The following is a 26,369-nucleotide window of genomic DNA, read 5'->3' as shown; positions in this document are numbered from 1 at the left end:
AATATGTAAGCTAGAAGACTTAAAACAGCATTTAAATCTGTAGATTAAGGTAAGTGTGTAACTATTCAAGCATTTGAAGAAATTTTCACTGAGGAACGCATATTGATGTTTGGGTTTAACTCTATAAGCACAAAATGTTTCTGAAAAGTAGGAAAACAATTTAAGAAAGGAAGGTACAAATAAAAGCTGATTACATACAAATATACAGAGAACAGATATAACTACGGTAACTGTCAATAGGAAGACTTAAACTTGGTAGAACAACCATTCTACCTATGAAAAAGCACCGACAATAGAAAAAAAATGTTCAGATTTACTAATAAATGCTTATCACTGTCAAGCAGTTTTACTATATATGATAAATTGTTAATGCTCAATATTGGTTTATGAAGGAACAGGTAGTTTTAATACAAATGCTAATATAAAATGGTTGCCATTTTTGGAGGTCAGTTTGGCCAGTTGTAAAATGAGATCTGTAAAATTGTTTGTACTTCTGTACCAGATTACATTTTAGAAGATACTCTCTTACAGAGTATCATTCAAGAGCAAGGTAAACGTAAAAACCTATGCTGAGGATGTGGAATTACTTACATTTTTGTTTAAATGGCATTTTATTAAACGTGACTGAAATAGAATAAAATTTGATTTAATACAGAATCTCTTAAACAAAGCTTATTCTCTAGGACAAACCACTGGTGAGGGAAGTAAGAGCTCTCCACTACTGTTTTGATAGATCTATACCAGTTGTAACACTTCTGAAACTGACAGTTGCCATGTCTGCTCCATGACAGTCTCACCGCTGACCTGTACTAAGCGTCCTTTGCGTGTTGGGCTGTCTGGGTGCTGTACCAAAAATGTCGCCTAACACAGTGACACTGATGTGAAAGGAGAAGGAATCAGAATTACAGTGAGAACCATAACATGTTGTCATAAAAGAGCAGCCAGTGTCCCGGTTCTAAATCCAGGCAGGGCAGGGTCAGGGAAGTAGTTAACTCACTCAGTTGTGAAAGTGGGTAATGTTTGCCAGACCATTTTGATACTATGGGAATGAGCTCTTACTTGGAAAATAGTTTTTAGATCTTGCAAGAAAAGTTGGATATGCTTCTCAGGAAAAGAAGAGAAAATTTTAATTTTTATCTGTTTGCTTATTTCCTGAATAATTAACAGATTTTTACCACTTGATATAAAACATTGCTGAGATGGGGCTTGAGACTAAAAGAACTTTTTCGTATTTGTCAGGATAGTATCACAGTCCCTTTGAAGTATTGGTATTAATGTGAAAGAAGGATTGTTATATGTAATGTAAGATTTTCTTTAATATTAAAATTTGAGGTAGTCACTTAAGTGGGATTCACTTCAGATCCTACTGTGTTTGAATATCGTTTGGGGCGCCTGGGTGGCTCAGTTGGATGAGCTTTTGACTTAGGCTCAGGTCGTGGTCTTGGGGTCCTGGGATCGAGCCCTGCCGTTGGGCTCCCTGCTGAGTGGGGTGACTGCTTGTCCTTCTCCCTCTGCCCCTCCCCCTGCTCATGCTCTTATTTGTCTCTCTCTCACAAATAAATGAATACAATCTTTAAAAAAAAAAGTTTTATATTAAAAAATCAAGAAAATTTGCATGTAGTGGCAAGCTTATAAGGCACATTGTATAAATAATATATAGCCCATTTGTTTAATTTGTATCTTATTTATTCAGAGCATTCCCTAAATCTGTCTGGTTTCAGTTTTATTTTGCTTTCTTGTTTTTCAGTTTAGTGTGGATGGAGTCAGAGTACTAGTGCCTTTGGAAAATCTAAACATGTCAATACTTCCTGATAATGTTTATAAGAAGAACCCCCATACACTCCCCCATCTTGGTTATGAGTTTCAACTTTCAGATAGCATGTTTAGCTTGTTTGAAGATGTTAGAGAAAACAAACCAGATTGTTGAAAAAAAAAGCATTAAGTTCCATAAAAGATTAAGAGAAGCAAAAGAAAGATGAAAGCAAGAAAATACCTTTCATTGGGAGTGACCCTCTATATTCACAAAAGATTGCCTAATGGTTTGAAAGACTGGTCATATTTTATTGAGTATACCAGGGTTTCCTATGTTTGCTGAAACCTATATTTTAATGTAAAAATAATACTGTTTTGATTTTTAAAACTCTAACTATTTTTATTCTTTGGATTTTGAAGGCAATCCAGCATCCAGCAGATGAGAAGTTGCAAGAGAAGGCTTGGGGTGCAGTTGTCCCACTAGTAGGCAAATTAAAGACATTTTATGAATTTTCTCAGAGGTTAGGTAAGTTGAAAGTTTTGTAATTATGACTTCCCTAGTGAAAAAGACATTTATTGATAAGGAATTAATGTAGAGTATCTTATGTTCACCTTGCTAAATTTGTATGCTACATAGATACAGCACTCTTGTTAGACTGTAAGATTATCATCCTTATCAACCCAGGTCTTTAATTTATTTAGACCATTTCCCCAATAAATTATAACTTCCACAAGGAAATGTCTGAATTTTTTTTTTTTTTTTTTTGGTAGCCTAAAGGGTCCTAGTATGAGAAACACTTGGTAGAGCTTCTTTCCAGCTATACAGCAAATCCTGTCCCATATGTGGGAACTAATTGTCAGGACTTTGGGTTATTTAGATTTTTGTGTTCTTAAAAATCATTGCTGATTATCATCAGTTCATGTATCTAAAGTGGTACAAGATGAGAAAATAGCAAGTTGATGATGTGCCCAAAGTTATCTAGGGAGTTATTAAAACAAAAAGCATTCAAAACCATTAGCTTTTTTCCTGGCATGGGAATAATTACTCAAAGATCAGAATTATACCTTCCATACAGTGAGTCAGCAAAATTGGAATTCCTTTTATTTTGAAGGAGGAGGAGGCAGAGCAGGTAAGATTTAGGCAGTTAGCTGTTGGAGTAATTTGAAAGACATAAGTTGGCCAGGTTTTAAAAATTGGTAATTATTTGGGTTCTGTGTTTTGTTGTTTTTAAGTCTCCAGATGCCTTGGGAAAAATCAATAGCTTAGGTAGTTGATTGGTCAATCTACATCTCAGTTGGCTGGAGTGATCTCTGCAAAGCATCTCTGTGTCCATTGGTGTAGGGCTTGTGCTTTCCAGTTTGCAGTAGGTCCCTGTCACTTCCTAGTTTTTCCTATCTGGCTCTCCATACCTTCATATTAGCTACTAGGCCACTTGGGTCTGCAACCTACTTGAAAGCTGAAGTTCAATTTTTTAAAAACTAAGAGAACTGCTGTTTTTCCTTAGATGAAGGACTGTTAAAGGTACAGATTGTTGAGATAGAAGTGTTGGTATAAATTATCCTTTTCTTACTAGAAATAAGAATTGTAGCTTACTTTCTCAATAGGGACAGTCAAGTTCTTTCACGCTGCTGACCTTTTGATCAAGTACTCTGTAGTTTGTAGTTTTGTAACCTCATTGAACTGAAGTCTTTTAATCATGGTTATCTTTATTCCTTCATGTGCTGCTAGTTCCTAGCTGCACATTTGAAGTTACATTGCTTTAGTTGGTGCTCAGGCCTACTCAGACTCATCTTGGTCTCTTCGCATTTGCCACTTAAATAAAAAAGAATAATTATAAAATAGGCCAAACCAGTCACGCTTACATGTTTTCTTCTGTTTTAACTATCAATTAAATCAGGCTAGTGGTGTGTGTTCCATTTCAGCAGAGTGGTATAACATAGGTAATAGCAAGAAGCTATCGTTTTTCATACCGTCATGTGGGAGCCTGGAACTTTGATTACTCTGGGGACTTCTGTAAAGTTATGAGCAAAGTACAAATTTAATATAGGACAGTTTACTCCTCATCTCTTCGCCCGTAACCTGGTTAGTAATGTTTCCAGTTTCCATGTTGACAGTAACATATCCTTGTTTATGTATGCTAGGAACTCACTGTTTCTTGAGTGAATGAGGGATGAATTAATGAATACACACATCTGGAGTCGCCTGGGTGGCTCAGCCGGTTAAGCATCTGCCTTCAGCTCAGGTCGTGATCCCAGGGTCCTGGGATTGAGCCCCATGTCAGGCTCCCTGCTCAGTAAGGAGTCTGCTTCTCCCTCTCCCTCTGCTTCTCCCCCTGCTTGTGATCTCTCTCTCTTTCTCTCCCTCTCTCTGTCAAATAAATAAAATCTTTAAAAAAAATTAATACACACATCTGATGTATCAGATATGTATTGGGTATTTAGGAGAAGCAATAATAATGGATTTTAGGCTTTGGAGGCATAGCTTCCTATTTGAAATCTGATGTTTACCATGTATTAGTTGTGTGGTCTTGACCATATGACTTAAATTCTCTGAGTTTCAGTACCTATCTGGACTTCGGAGTCTGGTGAGCCATCTGGTTTATATCCACTAAACCTTTTGTCTCTTTTCTTCCTACTTGAGCTACAGGTGAGGATAAACATTACAAATAGCCCACAAAGAACCACCTAACTGTTAAGATACGTGTGGTCCCTCAGAATCTTGCAATCCCAAGGAGAGGGTGCTTGGCCTCAGCACCACGGATACACTGTGGTGTGTGCTCCAGAAGAGGGACCCTGATCCCTTGCCAGTTTGCAAACTTACAGAGATGCAGGGAAGGGATCACTTGACTAATTTGGAAGATACACTGATCTTTGTTGACAAGGTTAATGTTGTTGGCCTGGGAAATATCCTGTACTTGCTTGTTTCAGTCCAAGGCCTTCCTCGTCGAGGTACCTCAGTGAAGGTTGTATGATCAGACCATAAACAGACTCCTTTGTCTTTCCTCAGCCTTCTTCCTGTTGCAGGGGCTTATTAATAGGGATCATCCCCTGGGGTCATAATGGGTAGGTCTGTCTATCATGTTGGCTTGTTTTCAGTGGGCTAGATTGCCCACAGTGAGTGTGGTCATGTTTCTTGGCTATGTTAAGTCACCCACAGTCCACATCTTTTGTGTTTTCTTCTGAGGATTTAAGTTCCGATATGAGTCTTTGATTTAGGTGTGGATGGCAGTGTTGATAAGTGCTTGTCTCTAAAGGGGAACTTTCCACAGGGGCCTCCTCTTAAACTAGGCATCCACTGGTTTCCCCTTATTGTTCTACTTTGTGGACTAATCTGTCTTTATTATTTCTCCCAGTTGGTCTCTTCCTTGTAACCTTGTGCACTGATCTACCAGCTAATTTCTTCTAGAATTTAGGGCTTAATAGACTGTTAATTTCTTCTTATCACCTTTCCTGAGAATCCTAATCATATGGTTTTGTTTTAGGAGCTCCATCAGGAAGACCAATCCCTACGTCATCTCGTCCTTGACCTCCCTTTCTTTCCAACTCAGCCAGAGACCTGAGCCATCTTCTGGGATCTTCTGTCTCTGATTTCTTTCTTGACACAGGGCATTATAGACTAGTAGGACTGTTTTGTATCCACAGAGGCTCCCAAGATGAGAGGCTGGTCTAGGTGCCCCAAAGGCAGATAAGCAGTGCCATTGTCTTGAGATCCCCTTTTTTCACAGATTTGCCCTTGAGGGCTTCAGCCAGAACAGAAGTTCTCCAACATGGTTACTGGCCATCCCAACTCAGCCAAGTGACTGGACTGCACTCCTTGGGCGGGGGCGAGGGGTGGGGGTGGGGGTGGGGAGGGCCTGCCATCTCTCAAAATGGTAGAGCACCTTGAATGTTAAATTTACCCTGAGACTTGATTTAGGAAATGCAGATTTCTTTTTTTTCTTTAGCAGCCTGTAACAGTATTGGTGTGTGTGTTTTAACAGTTTTTACTGTTCTCATGTCTCTCAAACTTTGCTTTCCACTTATATTAATACTGACAGATGGAATGAATCTTGGGAGATGAGTAAACCATTTTTCAAAAGAGCTAAAACTAAAACGTGTTTTTCCTCTTAATTGACCTTCACATCCACTCTTGCACTTCTGTAAGCTATCCATACTCCTGCAATCCATTCTTTTTTTTTTTTTTTAAGATTTTATTTATTTATTTGAGACAGAGAGAGCACATGAGAGGGGGGAGGGTCAGAGGGAGAAGAAGCAGGCTCCCTGCCGAGCAGGGAGCCCGATGCGGGACTGGATCCAGGGACTCCAGGATCATGACCTGAGCCGAAAGCAGTCGCTTAACCAACTGAGCCACCCAGGCGCCCCTCCTGCAATCCATCCTACACATAGCAGATAACATGGAGTTTTTATAAGTGTTAATCTCATGATATCACTACCCTGCTCAAGTAGTTTCTTCAGGGACATTAAGGATGACAAGACAGGAATACTGGATATGGCACATAAATTATATGCGTATTGTTCTAGTCTTGGGTTACTCTCTTCCTTGTGCTCTCTTTTCTACCTGTGTTGGTCTTCTTGCCATTCCTCTGCTATGTCATGCTCTTCTCAGTTCAGGATCTGGCTCACTACCCTGCTTGCAAACTCTTGCTCATCCTTAGTGCACACTTCAGCCTCAGCCCAAATGTCACTTACTCAGAGAGGTCTTTTCCTGAGCCTTCAACTAGGTGAGGTTCTATTTTTATGTTTTTTCATTGTATCATGTACTTCTTAACACATATCACAACTAATAATTTGTCTTTCTTCTCTGTATAATCATGCTCCATGTGGGCATAGGGAGCATGTCTGCTTTCATCTGTGTTACCCCAGTGCCTGGCACAGGGTAGACAATCAAGACATTTTCTGACTTGCTATAAAAAAAAAAAGATAAGAACTATCGTTTGTGGAGTTACTGGTAGGTGACAAATAACGTCTGTGTAGTGTCTAGCTCAGTACCAGCACATATTAGACATGTAAGAAGTACCTACTATGTAGTAATCCATAGATTCATGTTTTTATAAGGTTACAGAAAGCTAGGTAGAATGTTGCTTTATTTGAGAGGCAGTTTATTATGTATTAAGGTGGAAAGAATAGGGCTATAGAGTTAGAAACATCTGGCATTTACTAGCTGTACCCTTGGGGGTCTAAAATCTTTGGAACTCAGTGTGTACCCATCAATGCTCATGTCCTAGTTGATGGTGAAAGTTAAATAAGAGACTAAGTCACGTGCATAGTAGGGATGTTAGTTCATAGTAGGGTCTTCATAAGTAGTAGAGCTGGTATTTTTTTAAGTTAAGGGTTGATCTGACAAATTTATTATTAATAAATATTTACTTAATAATCTGACATTTTTTTCATTAATGTCAGATCACCATCTACTACCATAAGCTCCTGTTTTCTTTGAATAGAGTCTGGCATTTTTTTCTGATTCTGAAATCTGTGAATGAATTAGTTTGATTTCTTTGATTTTTTTTTTTGAAGTGAAATATCAATATTCCCATTTTTAAACACAGTATATATTAGTCTAGCATTCCAAAGAGAGCACTTATTTCGAAGGGACCATTTACTTACGTAATGAATTAGAGTATTTATACTGTGATTCTAAGATGCCAAGCTCTAAGACACTCAGGAAGCTAATTATTAAACCAAATACTTTGTTTCCTTTAGTATCTGAAAGAAAGCAATTTGTGTTTATAAATAAGCAACATATTCAAAGTATGAGAAGTTGGTAATTTATTCCCAGCCATGTAGAGATTTGACTGTGTGGACATGATGCCACTGAAAAAGTTACTCAGCTGTAGGTAACCCTTACCGGTTCATAAAAATCAACACTGTGTAGAATGGTGAAAATAATATAAAATTTGCTGTTTGATGATCAGTGTTTAATTCAGATTCATATTCGGCGTTATTTTGAATTTGGGTTTATGGAATTATAAAACTGAATTGGTCCCTTTAAGGTTTTTATTCTGTTAAACACTATTCAGTTTTAGTGATTATATTTAGATAATCTGGCTTTTGAAGAGACCTTATTTTTATGGGAACTAAAATCATAACATAAATTGCTCATTTTTAAATAAAAATCAGTGAACTACAGCTTAATATTTTAATCTTCCTTTCTTTAGAAGCAGCACTAAGAGGTCTTCTGGGAGCCTTGACAAGTACCCCATACTCTCCCACGCAGCATCTAGAGCGAGAGCAGGCTCTTGCCAAACAGTTTGCAGAGATTCTTCATTTCACACTCCGATTCGATGAGCTCAAGGTAGGACTTTGTGCTGGCCCTGAGGTGCATGGATGTTGTGAGCCTTTCGGTGAGCACAGGAGGAAATCCCTGGAGACCTTGTCACAGTGTGTTTACGTGGTATCTGTTGGTCCTTAGCGAAACGTGGAAAACTAGATTTAAAAGTTATGGCAGGTCTTTTGATGTATTACACGTGTAGCAGATAGCAAATTACTCAACACTCAGTCTTCATTTACTTTCATTTTTAAAATATCTCTGGAACAATATTGACCTTTTTTTTAAAAAAAAGATTTTATTTATTTATTTGAGACAGAATGAGAGCACATGAGAGGGGGGAGGGTCAGAGGGAGACTCGATCCAGGGATTCCAGGATCATGACCTGAGCCGAAGGCAGTCGCGCAACCAACTGAGCCACCCAGGCGCCCAATATTGACCTTTTCTAATATTATTTTTTCTTTTCTGCTCATCCCTAATTTTCAACATCCCTTCATATAAAGACGTTAAGATATTTCCTTCCTTTCTTCCTGCCTGCCTGCCTTCTTCCTCATCTCTCTGTCTGTCTATCTATCTTCCTGTTTCCCTGCATCTGCCCCCCCCGCCCCATTGTTGGAAGGACTGAGTGTAAAGAAACAAGTAGTAACTTTCATGTGAGGAGACCTGATCCACTTGAGGCTCTGTCACAGTAACCAGGTGTGAGGCAGGTCCTTCAACTTTCCAAGACCTTGGGGACCTTATCTGATAAATGGAAGAGGTGGATTCCTAATTACAGCCTTTTATGATTGCATAATAGGAAACTATTCTCTCTCTCTTTTTTTAAGATTTTTATTTATTTGAGAGAGAGAATGCAAGAGAGAGAGAGCATGAGAGTGGAGAAGGTCAGAGGGAGAAGCGGACTCCCCACTGAGCAGGGAGCCCAATGCGGAACTCGATCCTGAGACTCCAGGATCATGACCTGAGCCGAAGGCAGTTGCTTAACCAACCGAGTCACCCAGGCGCCCAGAAATTATTCTCTTTTATTAATACTTTGAGCAGAAAGGATTTGTATATAAATTTTAGTCTGAGGATTGCCCTATTGACCATATACACATACTTTTATTGTAATAATTCAAAACAAGTCCCTACATATTTCTTGTTTTTGTTTATTTGGTAATACTGGTTTTTGGGAAACAACCTTTCAGTATATTAACCTAAAATTATTGAAAAGAAGAAGGGAAGTATACGGATCATGACTATGAAACAGTCTACGTGGTTCATCTACTATGTTCAGAAGGACTAAGTACAATGTTATGTGATTTAGGTACAAAAAGCTATCTTGGGTGATGCCAGTTTTAGTTCTATGAAACAGTCTACGTGGTTCATCTACTATGTTCAGAAGGACTAAGTACAATGTTACGTGATTTAGGTACAAAAGCTATCTTGGGTGATGCCAGTTTTAGTTCTTATATTGGTATTACAAATTAGGGAGTGTCACTTAACTAGTTAAAACTGTATTTAGGAGATTTTTCACTTAATTTTTACACTATCATTTAACGTGCATAATACACTTTTCTTTTATAATGTCTTCTTTAGATGACAAATCCCGCCATACAGAATGATTTCAGCTATTACAGAAGAACGTTGAGTCGTATGAGGATTAATAACGTTCCAGTAAGTTAAAGCTTTGAATCAGGGGTATAGTAATGATGGCCGTTAATTTGCTTGTTCGTGTGCTCGTCCATTCAAGTGAAGTTAAAGCTGATGATAAAGTTGGTACCCCACTGCGGGCTGTAGCTGTGAGAAGAAACGGCGGGATGCTGCAGACCACACGCAATGCTGGCCTGCCCTTCCACTGAGTCCCTTTAGTCCCCATGACTCCTTCCTTCAGTAAAATTGCTATCTGTCCATACAACATTGATACTTACAAAATTTCTGTGTGTTTTATTTTTTAAATTTTTTTTTTTTTTTAAAGATTTTATTTATTTATATGACAGAGAGACATAGTGAGAGAGGGAACACAAGCAGGGGGAGCGGGAGAGGGAGAAGCAGGCTTCCCGCCGAGCAGGGAGCCCGATGCGGGGCTCGATCCCAGGACCCTGGGACCATGACCTGAGCTGAAGGCAGACGCATAACGACTGAGCCACCCAGGCGCCCCATATTTTTTAAATTTTTTTAAAAGATTTTATTTTTAAGTAATTTGTACACCCCACATGGGGCTCGTCTTCACAACCCTGACATCAAGAGTCGCACGCTCTCCTGACCAAGCTGGTCAGGTGCCCCATGTGTATTCTCATTTAAATTGCACAAAAACTTTGTGAATTCATGCTTGTGAGTTTTTTGACCCCATAGTCTTAGAATGGAGGAATCCTGGAGAGAAGTTGACCTGGAATGAGAGGATACTAATGTTGGCAAGAGGGGAGAGCAAGGTCATGGGCCGTGAGCACTCCTGTGCCTGTTCCTTGGCTACAGAATTGCTCTTCTGGTTTACTTAGGCTTGATTTCCCTTGATTTCTCCTTGTCTTTACCCTTTTCTACCTCCAGGGAGTCCAATACCATAAGTAAAACCTTAAATAGAAAGAAAATATTCTCTTCTTCACGGATTTTGAGGACCTACATTGTGCTAATTGGTGTGAAAAATGGGGAAATTTCTAGGATCAGCCTTATAGCCTCAACTAGATAGTTTAATAAAGACTACATAAATGTGTAAGGAGTGGTAAGTGGCATAAGAGGTTAAAGAAAATGCCAAAGGAGCGACTGGTCTTTTTTTTTTTCTTTTTTCATTGAATCAGTATTTCCTGAAGTGGCTGTTGTAAGACAGGCCTTGGCAGGAAAAGGATTTCTCTTCCATGAAGCATCTGTTATTTTACATTACTTTGGTTTTGCATAGACCAGTTCCTGTTGTGAGATTGACCTTATCATTTGTCTTTTTCATACCCACCATGTAAAATCAAATCAAATCAAATCAAAACATGTAACACCCAGTCAGTCCTCCAGTATAGCCATCCTGCTACCACTCAAGGCCAAAGACCATAAAATCCCCTTTGCCCTATCTTTCACCCTCAGTAATCACAGGTACATCCAACTGTTGTCAAGTGAAATACCTTTCACATCTCTTCCTCACCCCCCTTTTCATCTCAGTTCTTCTATTCCAGTTGAGAGCCTCATTCTCACTCTCTTTGGCAGGCATTCTGTAGGAGAATTCATTTTTTGACCTATGGTCTCTTTCCTTTTTGGCACACTCTACCTGACACCATCAGTCAGTTTGCTTTAGAAAATTGACTTAATTGTTGTTCCTTTCTTCTAACATGCTCAGGGGCCCCCTGTCACATGCAGAAGAAAAATAAGAACTTAAGCTAGCAGCTAAGACACTGCAGTTTGACCCCAGCCTTCCTTCCCAACCTTGCTGTCCGCTGGCCGTTGCCCCTTGTTACACTGAACACACTGGATTACACTCTAGGCCACTTGAAAACATGCTCTTCTCCCCTGACTGGTTGGAATGCCATGCGTACCTGCCCATTATCACCTGCAAAGGCTAAGTCTTCAGAGTCCATTTTAGTTTCTTCCAGTCTAGTGTAGTCTTCCTCTCACCTCCTTTTTTGGTCATCGCCTCTTAGCATGTTGTGGGTACCTGTGTGTTCCTGAAACGGAGGCTGAGGCAGCGTCCTCGTCATCTTCCTGTCTTCCATAGCATTTAGAGCAATCCCTTGTTACAGTAGGCAGCCCATTCAGGTTTTACTCAATTGCTTAATATTATTTACCGTATTTTAAAAGAGGTTAATCTTTCTGAAAAATAGCTTAATACCATTTTTAACCTGTTTTTAAAGAATATTTAAGTATTATGTGTACCTAAGGGTCTAAAATATAATTTAAGAGTATTTAATAGAGTAACAAGCATTAGTGAAGCAGGCACTCTGCCTAGGCCCTTCTTTTATAAATGTTATCATATTTAACAGTTTATGAACTGATATCTCATGCTCTTATTTTCCACATAGGCAGAAGGAGAAAATGAAGTAAATAATGAATTGGCAAATCGAATGTCTTTGTTTTATGCTGAGGCAACCCCAATGCTGAAAACCTTAAGTGATGCCACGACAAAATTTGTATCAGAGGTGAGTAAGTGTTGCCTAGATAGCTGGTTACCCTTCGTATTATTCTTCCTATCTACAGCCATGGTGACCTCCGCAGGCCCTGTGACGTTGCCATCTCTGAGCGCATACGCGCTGCGTCCTGTCCCTTCCCCAAGGCCCACAGGCACACATCTATCCACCTGCCTATCGGCCGCTTCCCTTTGGATGTATAGTCAACACCTCAATGGTATCGTGGCCGAACCAAAGTCTTGGGTGTTTTCTCCCAACCCTGCCCTTTCTCCAGTCTTTTCTGTCTTAATAGTACCACTGTAAAGGCAAGTAACTTAGGGGTTATCATCCTGAATTCCTTTCTTTATCTAACTTCTTATATCTCCTCTGTGAGACAGTATTATTGACTCTCCCTCCACAATAGACCCCGAATCTGAAAACTTAGCCCCTCTCTTGCTCTACCTCTCCAGATCGGCCCACCGCCCTCTCACCTCATACCTGGATTATGACATTCGTGTTCCTACTGGTCTTACTACTTCTGCTCTTGCCCCGCTATAGTCCTTTCTCCAAAGAGCAGCCAAGTAATCTTCTTTTTAAAAACCACATGCCCTTCTTTCTCTGTTTAAAATGTTTCCAGTGACTTTCCAGTCTCCTTAGGATAAAATCCCCCTACCTCATGGCCTGTGAGGCCCTGTCTGCATGTAATGGTTGTTTCTACTCAGCTACAGTGTAAATGACTCTCAGGAGAGCAGGATCTTGCTTCTCTTGCTCATAGCCATATCCCTAGAGCTTAGAACAATATCTAGAATCTAGTCCATTTTTTTACAAAATTAGGAGTAGGAACCAACATTTAAAGTTGTCAGTTTTCACATTGTTAAGTTTTAAATTATACTTAAGTAATAACTATTACTTTCACTTTTTTTCCTCCATACACTTTTACAGAATAAAAATTTACCAATAGAAAATACCACAGATTGTCTAAGCACCATGGCTAGTGTATGCAGAGTCATGCTCGAAACACCGTGAGTATTAGCTGATTCTTTTTCACTTTAACAATCCTCTTGAAATAGTTGTCTAGAAATGAACAGGTCTTATTTGGAAGGCAGAAAATAAGTATATCTGAAGTATCCAATGTTACATATATGAACAATATTAAAATAATCTGGAGCTTAATGTAACTTCTGGTTAAGTAGAAAGTACAGTGGGTTTTCAGGTCCCTAAGGCCAGTCAGACTCCCTTATTAGACTCTTCAGAATGCGGAATTTTGTGGTGCTCTTATGGAGATAGGGAAGAGCTTTGCTGTTTTGGTTATGCTTCTCATCAGCATTCTCTCTCCTTTCCAGTAAGAACCTTGCCTTTTTGCTAGAGGACGAGAGTTACTCTTCTACTTATCCCTTTCTCTCAGTATTAGTTCAGTCTTTATTCATTCATTTATTTACTTATTTAGTTAGTTAATTTTTCCAACACTAATCTGAATTCTCTGCTGGGTTTCCCTTCACTTTCAAGCCATTTATCATATATACCACGGTATTGTCTGGCTGGATTTCTTATCAGCAGGCAGAAAGAATCTCTCCTGGATTCCTAAATAACATGGTTTTATTAGATAACTTTTGTTTTTGTGGAGCTTTTCATTTTCCAAAGCAGTATTTACACATCATCTTACTGGAAAACCTTACGAAGTAGGAGGGCAACTATTCATTATCGTTGTCATTTAGGGGAGTGAGGTCCTGGGAAGTGAAGGGACTTTAATGCCCAGTGGCCAGTCAGCCACACATGTCCTGGATGCCCTATCCTGGTTCTGGATGCTTTCTGCTATGCCATGCTGCCTTATATATAGATGAAAGTTCTATTTCCCTTTTTCCCAAATGAGAGAAGAATATGAGTGAATTTTAGTAGAATTAGAATCCAGTAATATAATAATGTAAATGCTTAGATTAAGTTAGCTTCTAAATAGCAAGCATATTGCTCTGTTAAGCTAGTGGCTTTTTTCATCATATTGGTGGGAACAACCTTTACAAAGCACCTGTCCTGAAACCATTATTTTGGGGGTTACTTGATTTCTCTAAGTTTGCCTCATCCCTGCCAAACAGAAGGGGTGATACGCCAAGGAGGGTGCATATAGAGATCAGAATACGTACGTAATAACTGCTGCACCCACCTCAGTTCTCTGGGAATCTCACCATGGAGAAAGGGGGTACATAATGTTAGCATTCCTTTTAGAGATCAACAGGATACATCCTTCGGCATCAACTGAATGTTGAATCAGCTCATTAAGTAGTGATGTGCCTCATCCATCCATATGTTTTCTACCCTCCAGGGAATACAGAAGCAGATTTACAAATGAAGAGACGGTGTCATTCTGCTTGAGGGTAATGGTGGGTGTCATAATACTCTATGACCACGTACATCCAGTGGGAGCATTTGCCAAAACTTCAAAGATTGATGTAAGTTATATTGCTTTATTTAATTCCAAACCATTTCCATAAGTGGAACTCATAGGCGTTTATTTTTTTAAGGTTTTTATTAGTATTATTATTATTATTTTGACAGAGAGAGAGCAGAAGTAGGCAGAGTGGCAGGCAGAGGGAGAAGCAGGCTCCCCGCTGAGCAGGGGGCCCAACATGGGGCTCGATCCCAGCACCCTGGGATCATGACATGAGCCGAAGGCAGCTGCTTAACCGACTGAGCCACCCAGGCGCCCCTCGTAGGCGTTTATTTAAAAGAGCTGCAGGTTGCACTCTGTCACAGACCTCAGTTTTATAGTTTCCGATAATGGTGGGCTTCTGTTGCCTTTTGTCTTGTGTTGGGTTTTTTACAGCCATACACGGTGGAGTAGAATGACCTGAGGACAGCCTCAGTCTTCTAGCATGCCTCCTTGTCCCTCTTGCTCCTCAGCAGTCCTGCATATTTGGCAATATAAATAAATGATTAGACATAAGAAATTTCCTTTCGTTCTTTGACCAAAGGCCAGTTCAAACAAAAGATTTATTTCCAGATGTATATAGAAAGTCAGTAGAGGTGCTCCTAGTAAAAAAAGACTATATAATACAGATTTTCTCCCCCTTCGTAATCATAATAATTTGTGGCTCTAGTCTGGGTTCCCACTTTGCTTGTCTCTATAGAAGTTCATATTAGGAATAAAGCAGGTTCCTGGTTTCTCTGTTTTGTAATTTCTTTCCTGACCCTGTTCATCAGAATTAGAACCAGTATTTGGTGAGAATTGTCTTCCAGTTAGTTTCCTTTTCATAGCTAGCTCAGGCTGTCAGCATTTCGTGTCTAGATTACTGATTGCTAACCAGCCTCCCTACCTTTCTTTATTCATGTCCATCCTCTGTGAAGAGAAATGAGTTAACATTTATTGATTACTGTGTCTCAGGAATTTTATGCTTGTTTCCCCACTTACCTCTGAAAATACTCCTAAGATGTAGATGTTATTTCCTCTGTACTAAGAGAGAATCTAAAATTTAGGGAAATTACATAGTATAATCTCTAGTGAATTGTGGAGCGGGATTTTGAACCCACATCTCCATGGCTTCCAAAGCCTGTGCTCGCCTTTTCTACTTTTTTTTCTTTCTTTCTTTTGATTTTATTTATTTAGAGAGAGCGTGCGCTCTAGAAGGGGATTGGGTAGAGGGAGAGAGAATCCCAAGCAGACTCCACACTGAGCACAGAGCCCAATGCAGGGCTTGATTCCAGGATCCCAAGACCATGACCTGAACCAAAATCAAGAGGAGGACACTCAACTGACTGAGCCACCCAGGCGCTCCAAGCCTGTGCTGTTTCTACTACACTCTACGTTTTCACGATCGTCAGGCTCATCGTCCTCACATACCACCTTTGCTAAGTTGTTCCCTTTTTATAGCCTGTAACAAGTCCCTACCCCATTAGTTACAACTGAGTGTTCCTTGGCTTGTGAGGCCCTCTGTAAACTCCCCTATGCTAGTCATTTCAGCCTTGCAAAATTCGGTCCTCTGCGTGTGATGAGCTTTATTATTTTTGTCAAGGTGTTTGTCTACCTGGAAAGGCTTCTCTGTTCCTTGGCAGCGTGTCCATTCCGTCTTCTCAAAAGCTGCTCCGCACCTGTTCCGGGAAGTCGTCCCTTAGCCGACCCTTCGTTTTCTCATTCGTGTGCATGGTGCTTTTGTTTGACCGAATCGGTTCTTAAAAAGTTTTGTTTCACAGAGAAACTGAAAATAACATTTGGGTAGATTTTTTTCCTTCTTTTAAGAAAAATGATTTTGACATTTTAAGAATGTAATTTCTCATGAGTTCCATAGTTGTGCTAATTTAAGTACTACTGTTTTGAGATAATGAATGTTATATGGGAAAACAAACATTTTTACCTTTTCTGTTTCCTTTTCTCCTTAGATGAAAGGTTGTATCAAAGTTCTTAAGGACCAACCTCCAAATAGTGTAGAAGGTCTTCTAAATGCTCTCAGGTGTGTATATGTACATGTGCATATGTATAGAAAAAATATCTGTAAGAAAATGCTTCAAAATGTGAATAGTACAAAGAAAATATATATTTCATATTAGAAATGGGAAGATCTCATTTTGCTTACTGGCAATCTTGCTTTCAAATACTGGTTACAGTATTTTTACAATAAAGAGAGCGTGCGTGTCAGGGGGGTGCAGTCACATGAAAATAGCAGCTTTATTTCTTTGCCAAAGATCTTGGCTTTCATTTTTTTATTGTCTTGGGATGTTTACTTTTTAATTTTTTTAATGAATGTACAACATGCTCACAGTAAATAAAATTCAGCAAACACAGGAAAATTTAAAGCAAAATAAGGAAATCACATGATCTCACTATTTTTGAAATAAACCACTATTAACACTTTGATATATAGTCTTGCAAAGCTTTTTCTTTACACTTGTAGATAGTCACAGTTCTGTGATACTTATCTTTTTACAAATATAATACCATAAAAACACTTCTACGAAAACTAGCTCTTTTCCCTTAAAATAGTGTGATTACATTTCTAGTTTCACAGATATCTTTATTACTTTTGTATATTTCTTACAGTATTTCTTATAATGAAAATAAAGCAGTTATTTGCTGTCTTTTCTCAGCTTAGACCTACTTGATATTACTGTAGCTCCTAAGAATGCTGGAATTTTTTTTTTTTTTTTTTTAAAGACAGGCTTTTTATTTTTTTTAAGTAAGCTCTAGGCACAGCACGGGGCTTGAACTCACGACCCCGAGATCAAGAGTCACGTGTTCTGCTGACTGAGTGGCCAGCACCTCTTGAAGGCTGGAATTTAATTTAATTAATTAATTAATTTATTTATTTATTTATTTATTTATTATTTATAAGATTTTATTTATTTATTTGACAGAGACACAGCGAGAGAGAGAACACAAGCAGGGGGAGTGGGAGAGGGAGAAGCAGGGGTCCCGCGGAGCAGGGAGCCTGATGCAGGGCCCGATCCCAGGACCCTGGGATCATGACCTGAACTGAAGGCAGACGCCTAATGACTGAGCCACCCAGGCGCTCCTGCTGGAATATTTTTAAATGCAAATTTCAGCGTACTATAACATCTTGGACTCACAGAGATTTAATTTATAGTATAACTTCCCTAACATAAAAGATAATTTGCTCATTGCTCGATTATTTTGTGTTTAAACACAAAATTACACGGGCACAGAATATTTCTATGGAGACTTCTTGAGGTCATGGGCCATCTTTGCTTTTCACTGTAGTGCACTGTAGTTCACATGATACACAAAAATGATTGCCAGTTCAGTATTAAATTTCTCACCTTTAATGAGCAAAATAGGTTGTTATTCCTCTTGAATGCTTAGTCACACTTGGTGCATCATAAAGCAGAATTCTATGCTGTATCATCTCAGTTGAATGGAACCATCAAATGATTTTATTAGGATTATGAAAAGTATTCTGTAAGCAGTGACTACATGAGTAAAGGAGGTCAATTCTAAACAAATATAAGAAAGATTCAGGATCATAATATAACAATAAAAAGCCTCATAATGTCGAACTATTTCAACCATAAGCCTATAGAAACCATAACTTTCGGGAATTTTTTACTCTGGAGGTTTTTACAACATAAACCTCATTGGTTTTATCCATTTCATGGTATTGTGAATCTTTACCACTTGATCCCTTTCTGAAGACTCCCTGGGTCCCAGTCAGCCTGGGTTTTCTCCCAAGACCCTTCTTTCTTACTGGTGAGACACTGTGAAGCCAGCCAGTGACAGGAAACCTGCTTTGAAAAGGAAGAGGGAATCAAAGTCTAGGAGGGCCTGGTGGTATTTCTTTTTATTTTTTATGTTTTTTAAATTTTTTAAAAAGAGTTTTATACTTAGAGCACAAGCGGGGGGGCACGGCAGAGGGAGAGAGAGAAGCAGGCTCCCCACTGAGCAGGGACCCTGATGTGGGGCTCGATCCCAGGACCCTGAGATCATGACCTGAGCTGAAGGCAGTCATTTAACTGACTGAGCCACCCAGGCGCCCTGGGCCTGGTGTTGTATTTCTTTACCTTGAAGGGACAGTGCCCCACACATTAAAAACTCAGAGTTTGCTTTTGTTTTTCAGAATTTAAAGGTAATTGGGCCTCTTGTTTAGAGCAGCAGCCCAGGCAACGGGGCTGAGAGGTGGGATTGAAGTCTCGCATGCAACAGTCTGTGTTTGAGGGAAAGGGGAAGTAAAGCACCATTGAGGCAAGAGCCACCTGTCAGTTTTCAGTTTTTGTTCCACGTATCTAATGGAAAGTAGAAAATGAAGGTTTTGTTGCAGAGATAACTCTTGAACTGCTTTTACGTGTTATGTGTCAGGTTCTTACTTTTTCACCTGGGAAGTTTTGTAAGGTTCATTGGTACACTTGATACTTTATGGTAGTGGTTACAATTAGTAACATTTTTATATCACTGTACGTTCATAAACAATGTCATATGTAGGACTTTATTTAATCCACACCACAGCTCTGTGAGGTAGGTGATGGATAGGAGGTGCTGGGGATGTCTGAGAGACTCACAGATCATATAGCTAATAAATGTCGGAATCTGTTTTCACAGTCAGGATTTCATTCTTAAAATCCCATGTGCTTAGACAATGAATCATGGAACACTTCATCTAGAACTAATGATGTAATGTATGGGGATTAACATAAGAATGAAAAATAAAAAAATAAAAAAATAAAAATCCCATGTGCTTGATGCTATATCATTGAGCCTTAGGTTTCCTACATGACTGAACTCTGAAGTGCTTTGGAATAACTAGGAAGGAGGTGAAAATGCAGATCCCCAGGTCACCATCCCCCAGAGAGTCTCTCTCTCAGGTCTGGGGTGGGGCTCGGGCATCTCATTTTATAAGCAAACACCCTAGCTGATGTAATGCTGGCACTTTGAGAAACACTGCTCAAACTAAATCACTGTAGCCCTTAATGTTCTTCACTCTAAGAGCAAAGGAGATACTATTTAAAAAGCATTTCATAATCCCAAAAGTGCTGTGCAATTGTTGTTATTTACACCTCTACAGAATGGGAGATACTTTTGTGGAATTACTTTCTGAGTAGCTGCTTTACTAGAGATGCTCACTCCATCATTTGCCTCAGAGCCGACAGTTAATAATTTAAAAAATTTATTTTTATTTTTATTTTTTTTAAGATTTTATTTGTTTGACAGAGAGAGAGAGACTGCGCGCACAGGCAGGGGGAGCGGCAGGCAGAGGAAGAAGGAGAAGCAGGCTTCCAGCTGAGCAGGGAGCCTGATGCGGGTCTCGATCCCAGGACTCTGGGATCATGACCTGAGCCAAAGGCAGACGCTTAATTGACTGAGCCACCCAGGCACCCCAATAACTAAAAAAATTTTCAATTTTAATTGCATACACATATATATGCTGTTTATTTTGAATGCTTCTCCGTAGCTATTATATATAGTGCCTCCAACTTATAGTATGTGATTACAGAAAAGCAGCAAGTCATGCCTAAATTTTACAGGTTGGAAAAATGGAACCAAGTGCCTTGACCATGAGAGAGCAACCTAGAGCTGGGAGTTAAGATTCAGTGCTAGATAACTGCATTCTTTATTAAATTTCAGAGTAAAGGTAAATAATGGTTGATTTTCTTCGGTAGAAAAGTCATAGCACTCAGAGGAACTTTGGTGTTATGCACAAAGTGAAATAATGCCATACGTGTCCATATATTATTTTCATACATGTTAGGTGTTCCTGCCCTTTCTGCCCTTTCTTTCTTTCTTTCCTGCCTCCCTCTCTCCCTCCCTCTGTCCTTCCTTCTTTCCTTCCCTCCTTTCTTTCTTGTTTTTTTTTTTTTTGTTTGTTTGTTTAGAGAGGGAGGGGCAGAGGGAGAGGGAGAATTCCAAGCAGGCTCCACGCCCAGTACAGAGTCCAACACGGGGCTCGATCCCACAGCCCCAAGATCATGACCTGAGCTGAAATCAAAGAGTTGGACGCTTAACCAACTGAACCATCCAGGTGCCCTAATTCCTGGCCATTTCTTGAGAAGAATGTGGTGATGTGACAGGCCTGCCTCCCAGTCAGCACCGTTCAGGGCAAGGATCTGAGAACTGCTGGAAGTGCATGATCACATCCCGCAGAAGCAGCAAGAACTTGTGTCTGGTAGAGAGGAAAGCACTCAGAACTCCTGGAATGTCCCAGAACATTGCTGAGTAGTGGTACTTAAAACTTAAATCTGTGTAGAAATGTTGGTGTGCCACTTGTGTGGCCCTGTCCCCTATTCAGGCGCATAAAGGAAAAGGGAAAAAACAGAAATGAAGAGAAGGATGTTAAACATTTTTATTTCCTGACATCAGTAGGATTGTGTGCAGCTAAATATACTTTATCTGCACTTGGAAAAGAAAACAAGGCTTTAGTGTTGGCTACATCGCCTGCCACTTAATGTAAATATTCCTTTATGGATTGTTTTTCCAGCCTGGCTGCATATTTTCTTGTCTCCTTCCACAAGTACCAATTAATTGAGCACCTATCACATGCCAGGTGCTCTGGTGTCTCTTTAGTAATATGTGAACAGTTTGGAAATGACTTACAAGTAAAACTGTTGAGAATTTATCAGGTACTTAATAAGTACATGTTTGTGTCCTTACCTCTCCAAGGCTTTGCATTCAGGTGCTTTCTTCAATTTTTAAATTGATTTGAAATGAAACTAACAAGAATTGGGTTTAAATTTCTTGAAGACACAAAGACCATCTGTGTGTACTTGCTTAAAATGATATATTCCTGGGGCGCCTGGGTGGCTCAGGCGGTTAAGCGTCTGCCTTCAGCTCAGGTCATGATCCCAGCGTCCTGGGATCAAGCCCCGCATCGGGCTCCCTGCTCAGCGGGAAGCCTGCTTCTCCCTCTCCTACTCCCCCTGCTTGTGTTCCCTCTCTCTCTCTCTCTCTGTCAAATAAAAAAAAAAAAAAAAAAAAAAGATATATTCCTTAAAGATTATATGTGAAATTCTTAGAAGCCAAATTAACTGATACAGCATTAAGTTCTGTCTGAACTGTCCACATTCAAGCACTGAACATCTGTATCCATTGCTTCTCATCTGGTCCAGGCCTTGGTCATCCCTCCCTGAGGCCCCTGGAACAGCGCCCTGCTTGGTCCCTGTGCTGTTCCTCTGCTCCCTACACTTCTTCCTCAGCAGCCAGAGCAGTCCTTCCAGAACCTAAATGAAATCCCACCTAATATCCTCCACTGCTTTCACTGCACTTGGAATAACCTGTCTCTAAGGCCCCACTTGGTATTTTCCTCCTTTGCCCCTGGTATGAGTATATTACCATCTGTCTGCCCTGCCAGATTGTAAGCTCCTGGAGCAGAGTCGGACACGTAGGCTTACTCACCTAGTTTGGGCTATTAAAGGGCTCCTGTGGTGAATCTTCTCATAAACCAGTGATCACTCTTTATGTTCTTGTGTTTACATGCCTATAGCAAAACACATCTAGCTGGAAACAAGGCACTTAAGAGTATTGAGACATTTTGGGATGTGATAGTTTGGGACTAGAACGGAGCTCAGCATATTTCTCTGTAAAGGGCTAGAGGGTAAACAGACATTTTAGGGTTTGGGGCCACATGGTTTCTGTCACATCTACTTTGCCACTGTAGCAAGAAGGTAACCATAGGTAATACTGAAGTAAATCAGTATGGCGGTCTTCCATTAAAACTTTTTATAGGGGCGCCTGGGTGGCTCAGTTGGTTAAGCGACTGCCTTCGGCTCAGGTCATGATCCTGGAGTCCCGGGATCGAGTCCCGCATCAGGCTCCCTGCTGAGCACGGAGTCTGCTTCTCCCTCTGACCCTCGCCCCTCTCATGCTCTCGGTCTCTCATTCTCTCTCTCTCTCTCTCTCAAATAAATAAATAAAATTAAAAAAAAAAAACAAACTTTTTATAAAAACACTGAAATTTGCATTCATATAATTTCCATGTTAACATGAAATATTATTCTTTTGATTTCTTTCCCCATTAATTTAAAATTATAAAAATGTACTTCACTCACAGCCCATACAAAAATAGGTAGTGAGTTAGATTGGGCCACCGGCTGTAATTTGTCAGTCCCTGAGATGGAGCAAGGACTGTTTTCATCTGAGTGAGAGGTGCAGCTTGAGTGTTTCCTTTAGACTTTAACCAGTTGTGACGCAGTTACAAAGTTCTTGGATCTTCTGTTTAAAAGCTGGTAGGGAGGCTAAGCAAGACAGAACCTGAATCCAGTTGAAGCTGGAAATCAAGGGCATGATTCTGTGAGGGAAGATTGGCCTATTTGCTCATCTTGTAATACTAGAAACCAGTGAGTACAGATAATGATTTTTTTTAAATTCCCTAAAATTGCTGTTTTTGTTTGTTTACTTTTAGGTACACAACAAAACATTTGAATGATGAGACTACCTCCAAGCAAATCAAGTCCATGCTGCAGTAACAGCCGTGGAGTGCGCACCTGCTGTGGATGGAAGACAGTATTCTGCAGTGACTGGGAATGCTCAGTTTTTAGTGATTACAATTACTATCTCATGTACTCTTGCTTTTTATTTCTTGCCTCTGTTCCTCTTCCCTCTTTTTTAATCATGTTCTCGTTCTTAAGACTTCTTTTCTGTGCCAAAATCAGTAAAGTTATACTCTGAAGGGATATTGTCCTTTCAAACGGGCCATCTAAGGCAGCTAATTATGCATTGCATTGGGGTCTCTACTGAGAAAAATTGTGACTTGAACTAAATATTTTTAAATGTGGATTTTTTTTGAAAACTAATATTTAATATTGCTTCTCCTGCATGGCAAAACTGCCTATTCTGCTATTTAAAAACCCTCAATGACTTTATTTTCTACTGCCGCTTTTTTCATGTGCAGCCAAAATGAAAATGTTTAAATTAACTTGTGTTGTACAAATGGTACCCAACACAAACTTTTTTTAAATTAGTAAGACTTTTGTTTAAAGTTTTAAGTTTGCATTTGACTTTTTTTGTAAGGATGTATGTTGTGTGTTTAACCTTTATTAACTAACGTTAAAAACTGTGATGTGTGCGTAGAATATTACGTATGCATGTTCATGTTTAAAGAATGGCTGTTGATGATAAAATAAAAATCAGCTTTCATTTTTCTAAGTGTGGCTTGGTTTACTGGCGTTTTGTTTTTAAGCTTGTAAAGTCTTCCCCGTGTTATTTTAGTGGAGTGCGTACACACATCAAATATTTCCCCTTCTTTGTAATAGTATTTTTCATTATTGTCTTAGTTTTGATTGCTTTTAAAATCTTGCTAAATGCAGTAAGACCATTGATCTTGTCATTAACTGCCTCTTACTCTTGATTGACTCTTGTATGGTTGTAGTAATAGGAAGAAAACTGCACTTGCCTGACTCACAGTCCCCAGGGGTGAGAGGGTGGTCACAGGAGGCGACTAGGGTGGCAGGAAGAGCAGCTCTCAGCATTGGGAGGAGCGTGTGTGTCAGAGGGGCTTGAAGCCATAAGCCTTGACACTCGTAGAAAACCCGCGTGTGTGTTATTTAAAGATCATAAAACCTTAATCATGAGATCGAAATGTCCTGATTGGGAGAAACAGCTTAAAGCTTGTCTAGTCCCACTGTGCTGGGGTTGTGATGAGTGTCTTGAGTGTCTGAGCTCTGGTGCATTTCAAGTGGAAGGAGTCCCAGAGGCTTCCACCAAATCCTTCTGGCTTAATGGTGCTGGATCATGATGCCCACATCGCCACCGTGGACTCCCTGCTGACCTCCTTGGCCTTGGTCTCATGTGCTCCCGGTGCATACCCTGCTCTTCTTCAGCCAGGCTCAGCTGCCTGCAATTTCTAAGTTGCGTGTGGCGTCACACCCCCCACACCAACTCTGGCTGGTCCCCAAGCCTGCACTTTCCTTCCTCCCTCACGTCCATCCGTTGACCAGCAGCTCTCATTTTTTAAGACCTTCTCCATGAAGCCTTCAGGATAACATTACCCCAGTCTTCTAAGAGTATTGTAATGGGTTAAATAGTGGCCCTTTAAAAGATACGTCTACCTGGAACCTGAAAATATAACCTTACTTGGAACAAGGGTATTTGCAGGTAAAATCAAGGATCTGGAGGTGAGACCATCCTGAATTAGAGTAGGCCCTAAATCCAATGACAAATCCTTGTAAGAGAAAAGAAAGGGAAACAGACCGAGCAAAAGGCCATGTGAAGGTAGAGGCAGATAGGAGCAGCGCATATCGACAAGCCACGGAACCAAGAATGGCTGGCAATCACCCGAAGCTGGAAGAGAGTCATGGGACAGATTTCTCACTCCAGAAGAAGGGAGTCTCCAGAAGGAACCAACCCTGCCGCCGCCACCTTGACTTCAGACTTCCAGTCTCCAGGACCATGAGAGGACACATTTCTACCACATTTGTAGTAATTTGCTATGGCAGCCCTGGGAATCCAACACTGGTGTCTTGTTCCAACACCTCTGATACTTGACTGCACTTGTGGGTGCCTTTTCTGACCCTGTGAGAACTCGGATAAGAGCCATGTCTGATTTTTCCCTCAGTGCCCCAAGGATCTTGTGCAGTACCCAGACTGGAGTAGGGGCCAAGCGAATGCTCGGATGGGGTGAATGAACACAAGTAAAAAATAATGAGGCAGCTGGAAGAGAGACTGGCCTTTGCAGTCAGCACAGCTCACGCTCCGCATATTGGAGAAGTAGAGAAATCTACTACAGACTGAGGGCTAGCAAACTGGTCTGCGGGCCAATCTGCCCACCTCCTATTTTTGTACAGCCTGTGAACTAAGAATAGTTTTTTACATTTTTACAAGGTTGAGAAAAATCAAAAGAATATTTCATGGCATATGTAAAGTATATGAAATTCAAATTCCAGTGTCCATAAATAAAATTTTATTGGAACACAGCCTCACTCACTTGTTTACATATTATTTTTGGCTATTTTTGCACTACAACAGCAGAATGGAATTCTTGTGACAGAAGCCATATGGCCCTCAGAGGCTAAAATATTTACTATCTGGCCCTTTACAGAAAGAGTTTGCTGACCCCTCTGCTAGTTACAAGAGCAGGTTTATTTGAGAACTGGGGGGAAGTGCAGTGCTGCAGTGTGATAAAAGGAGCCATCCCTGCTGCCACGGATTTAATTTCGGGTCTAATAGTTGCGGTTCAGATGGCCAAAGAGAACAAATCGTCAACTTCCCACCTACCAAGTCTGATTTCTTATTCGTAACGTCCGTCCTAGAGTGAAGGATAATGGGACTGACCATGGGCTCATCAAGAAAGAGGGCCAAGGTGAGTTGGCAGGGTCTGCCCTGCGAACTGGAGGGAGGTGGGACCCTGCTCCGCGTCGGTAAATCTTAACGACACTCGAAACCCGGCCTCCTCTAGCCCCCTCTCCCCTCTAAAACACAGTTCTGCTCAGTATCTCTGCTCCTCTCAGTCCAGTGCCTGTGCCTCTTCCCTCATGATACAAAGTACCCATTGCATCATGACTCTCTTCGCCACTGCCCCATTTCTACAGCCCTCAATATGGATGACTAGAACATTTCAATCAGCTATTTTCCCTTTACAGATTGGGATTAAAAAGCACTCGGCTATTTTAAGATTGCTCAAAATATTTTAGACTTGTCATAAAGATAGTTAGCATTTTTACTCAAATCTAGGTCTTTTGAGTTAAAAATGCCATTCTGGTTCCATTTGAGATTGCAGTCAACTCCATCCCATAAATTCTTATGAAATAATCCCTTACCGAGCATATTTCAGGCTCTGTACAGTGTGATGCATAGAAGAATGCATAGAAGGATCTGTGCATGAGGAGTCAGGAAACCCAAGCCACATCACTTCTTTGGAACTCTGCCTCCT

The 26,369-nt window shown here is 40.3% G+C and overlaps 1 protein-coding gene across 17 annotated transcripts in view; it reads left to right on the top strand.

The window, feature by feature from the left end:
* The window catches only part of CYRIB (CYFIP related Rac1 interactor B), a 147,646-nt gene extending 123,994 nt beyond the window's left edge, over window positions 1–23,652 (top strand). For 14 of the 17 annotated variants that reach the window (XM_035011939.1, XM_035011946.1, XM_035011938.1 and 11 more), the window contains 8 exons: window positions 2,173–2,278; window positions 7,908–8,044; window positions 9,593–9,670; window positions 11,992–12,108; window positions 13,018–13,097; window positions 14,393–14,519; window positions 16,444–16,514; window positions 22,905–23,392. In XM_035011939.1, the coding sequence (XP_034867830.1) occupies window positions 2,173–2,278; window positions 7,908–8,044; window positions 9,593–9,670; window positions 11,992–12,108; window positions 13,018–13,097; window positions 14,393–14,519; window positions 16,444–16,514; window positions 22,905–22,968 (780 nt within the window). In that variant the 3' untranslated portion in view covers window positions 22,969–23,392. Of the gene's footprint in view, window positions 1–2,172; window positions 2,279–7,907; window positions 8,045–9,592; window positions 9,671–11,991; window positions 12,109–13,017; window positions 13,098–14,392; window positions 14,520–16,443; window positions 16,515–22,904 lie in introns of all 17 variants that reach the window. The other 3 variants (XM_035011942.1, XM_035011944.1, XM_035011936.1) reach the window with 2 other exon arrangements.
* Window positions 23,653–26,369: the final 2,717 nt, after the last annotated feature.

The sequence above is a fragment of the Mirounga leonina genome, unplaced genomic scaffold (genome assembly GCF_011800145.1).
Source record: "Mirounga leonina isolate KUSES-001 unplaced genomic scaffold, KU_Mleo_1.0 Mir_165, whole genome shotgun sequence".
NCBI classification, from domain to species: domain Eukaryota; kingdom Metazoa; phylum Chordata; class Mammalia; order Carnivora; family Phocidae; genus Mirounga; species Mirounga leonina.
This window is presented reverse-complemented; position numbering and strand designations above follow the sequence as displayed.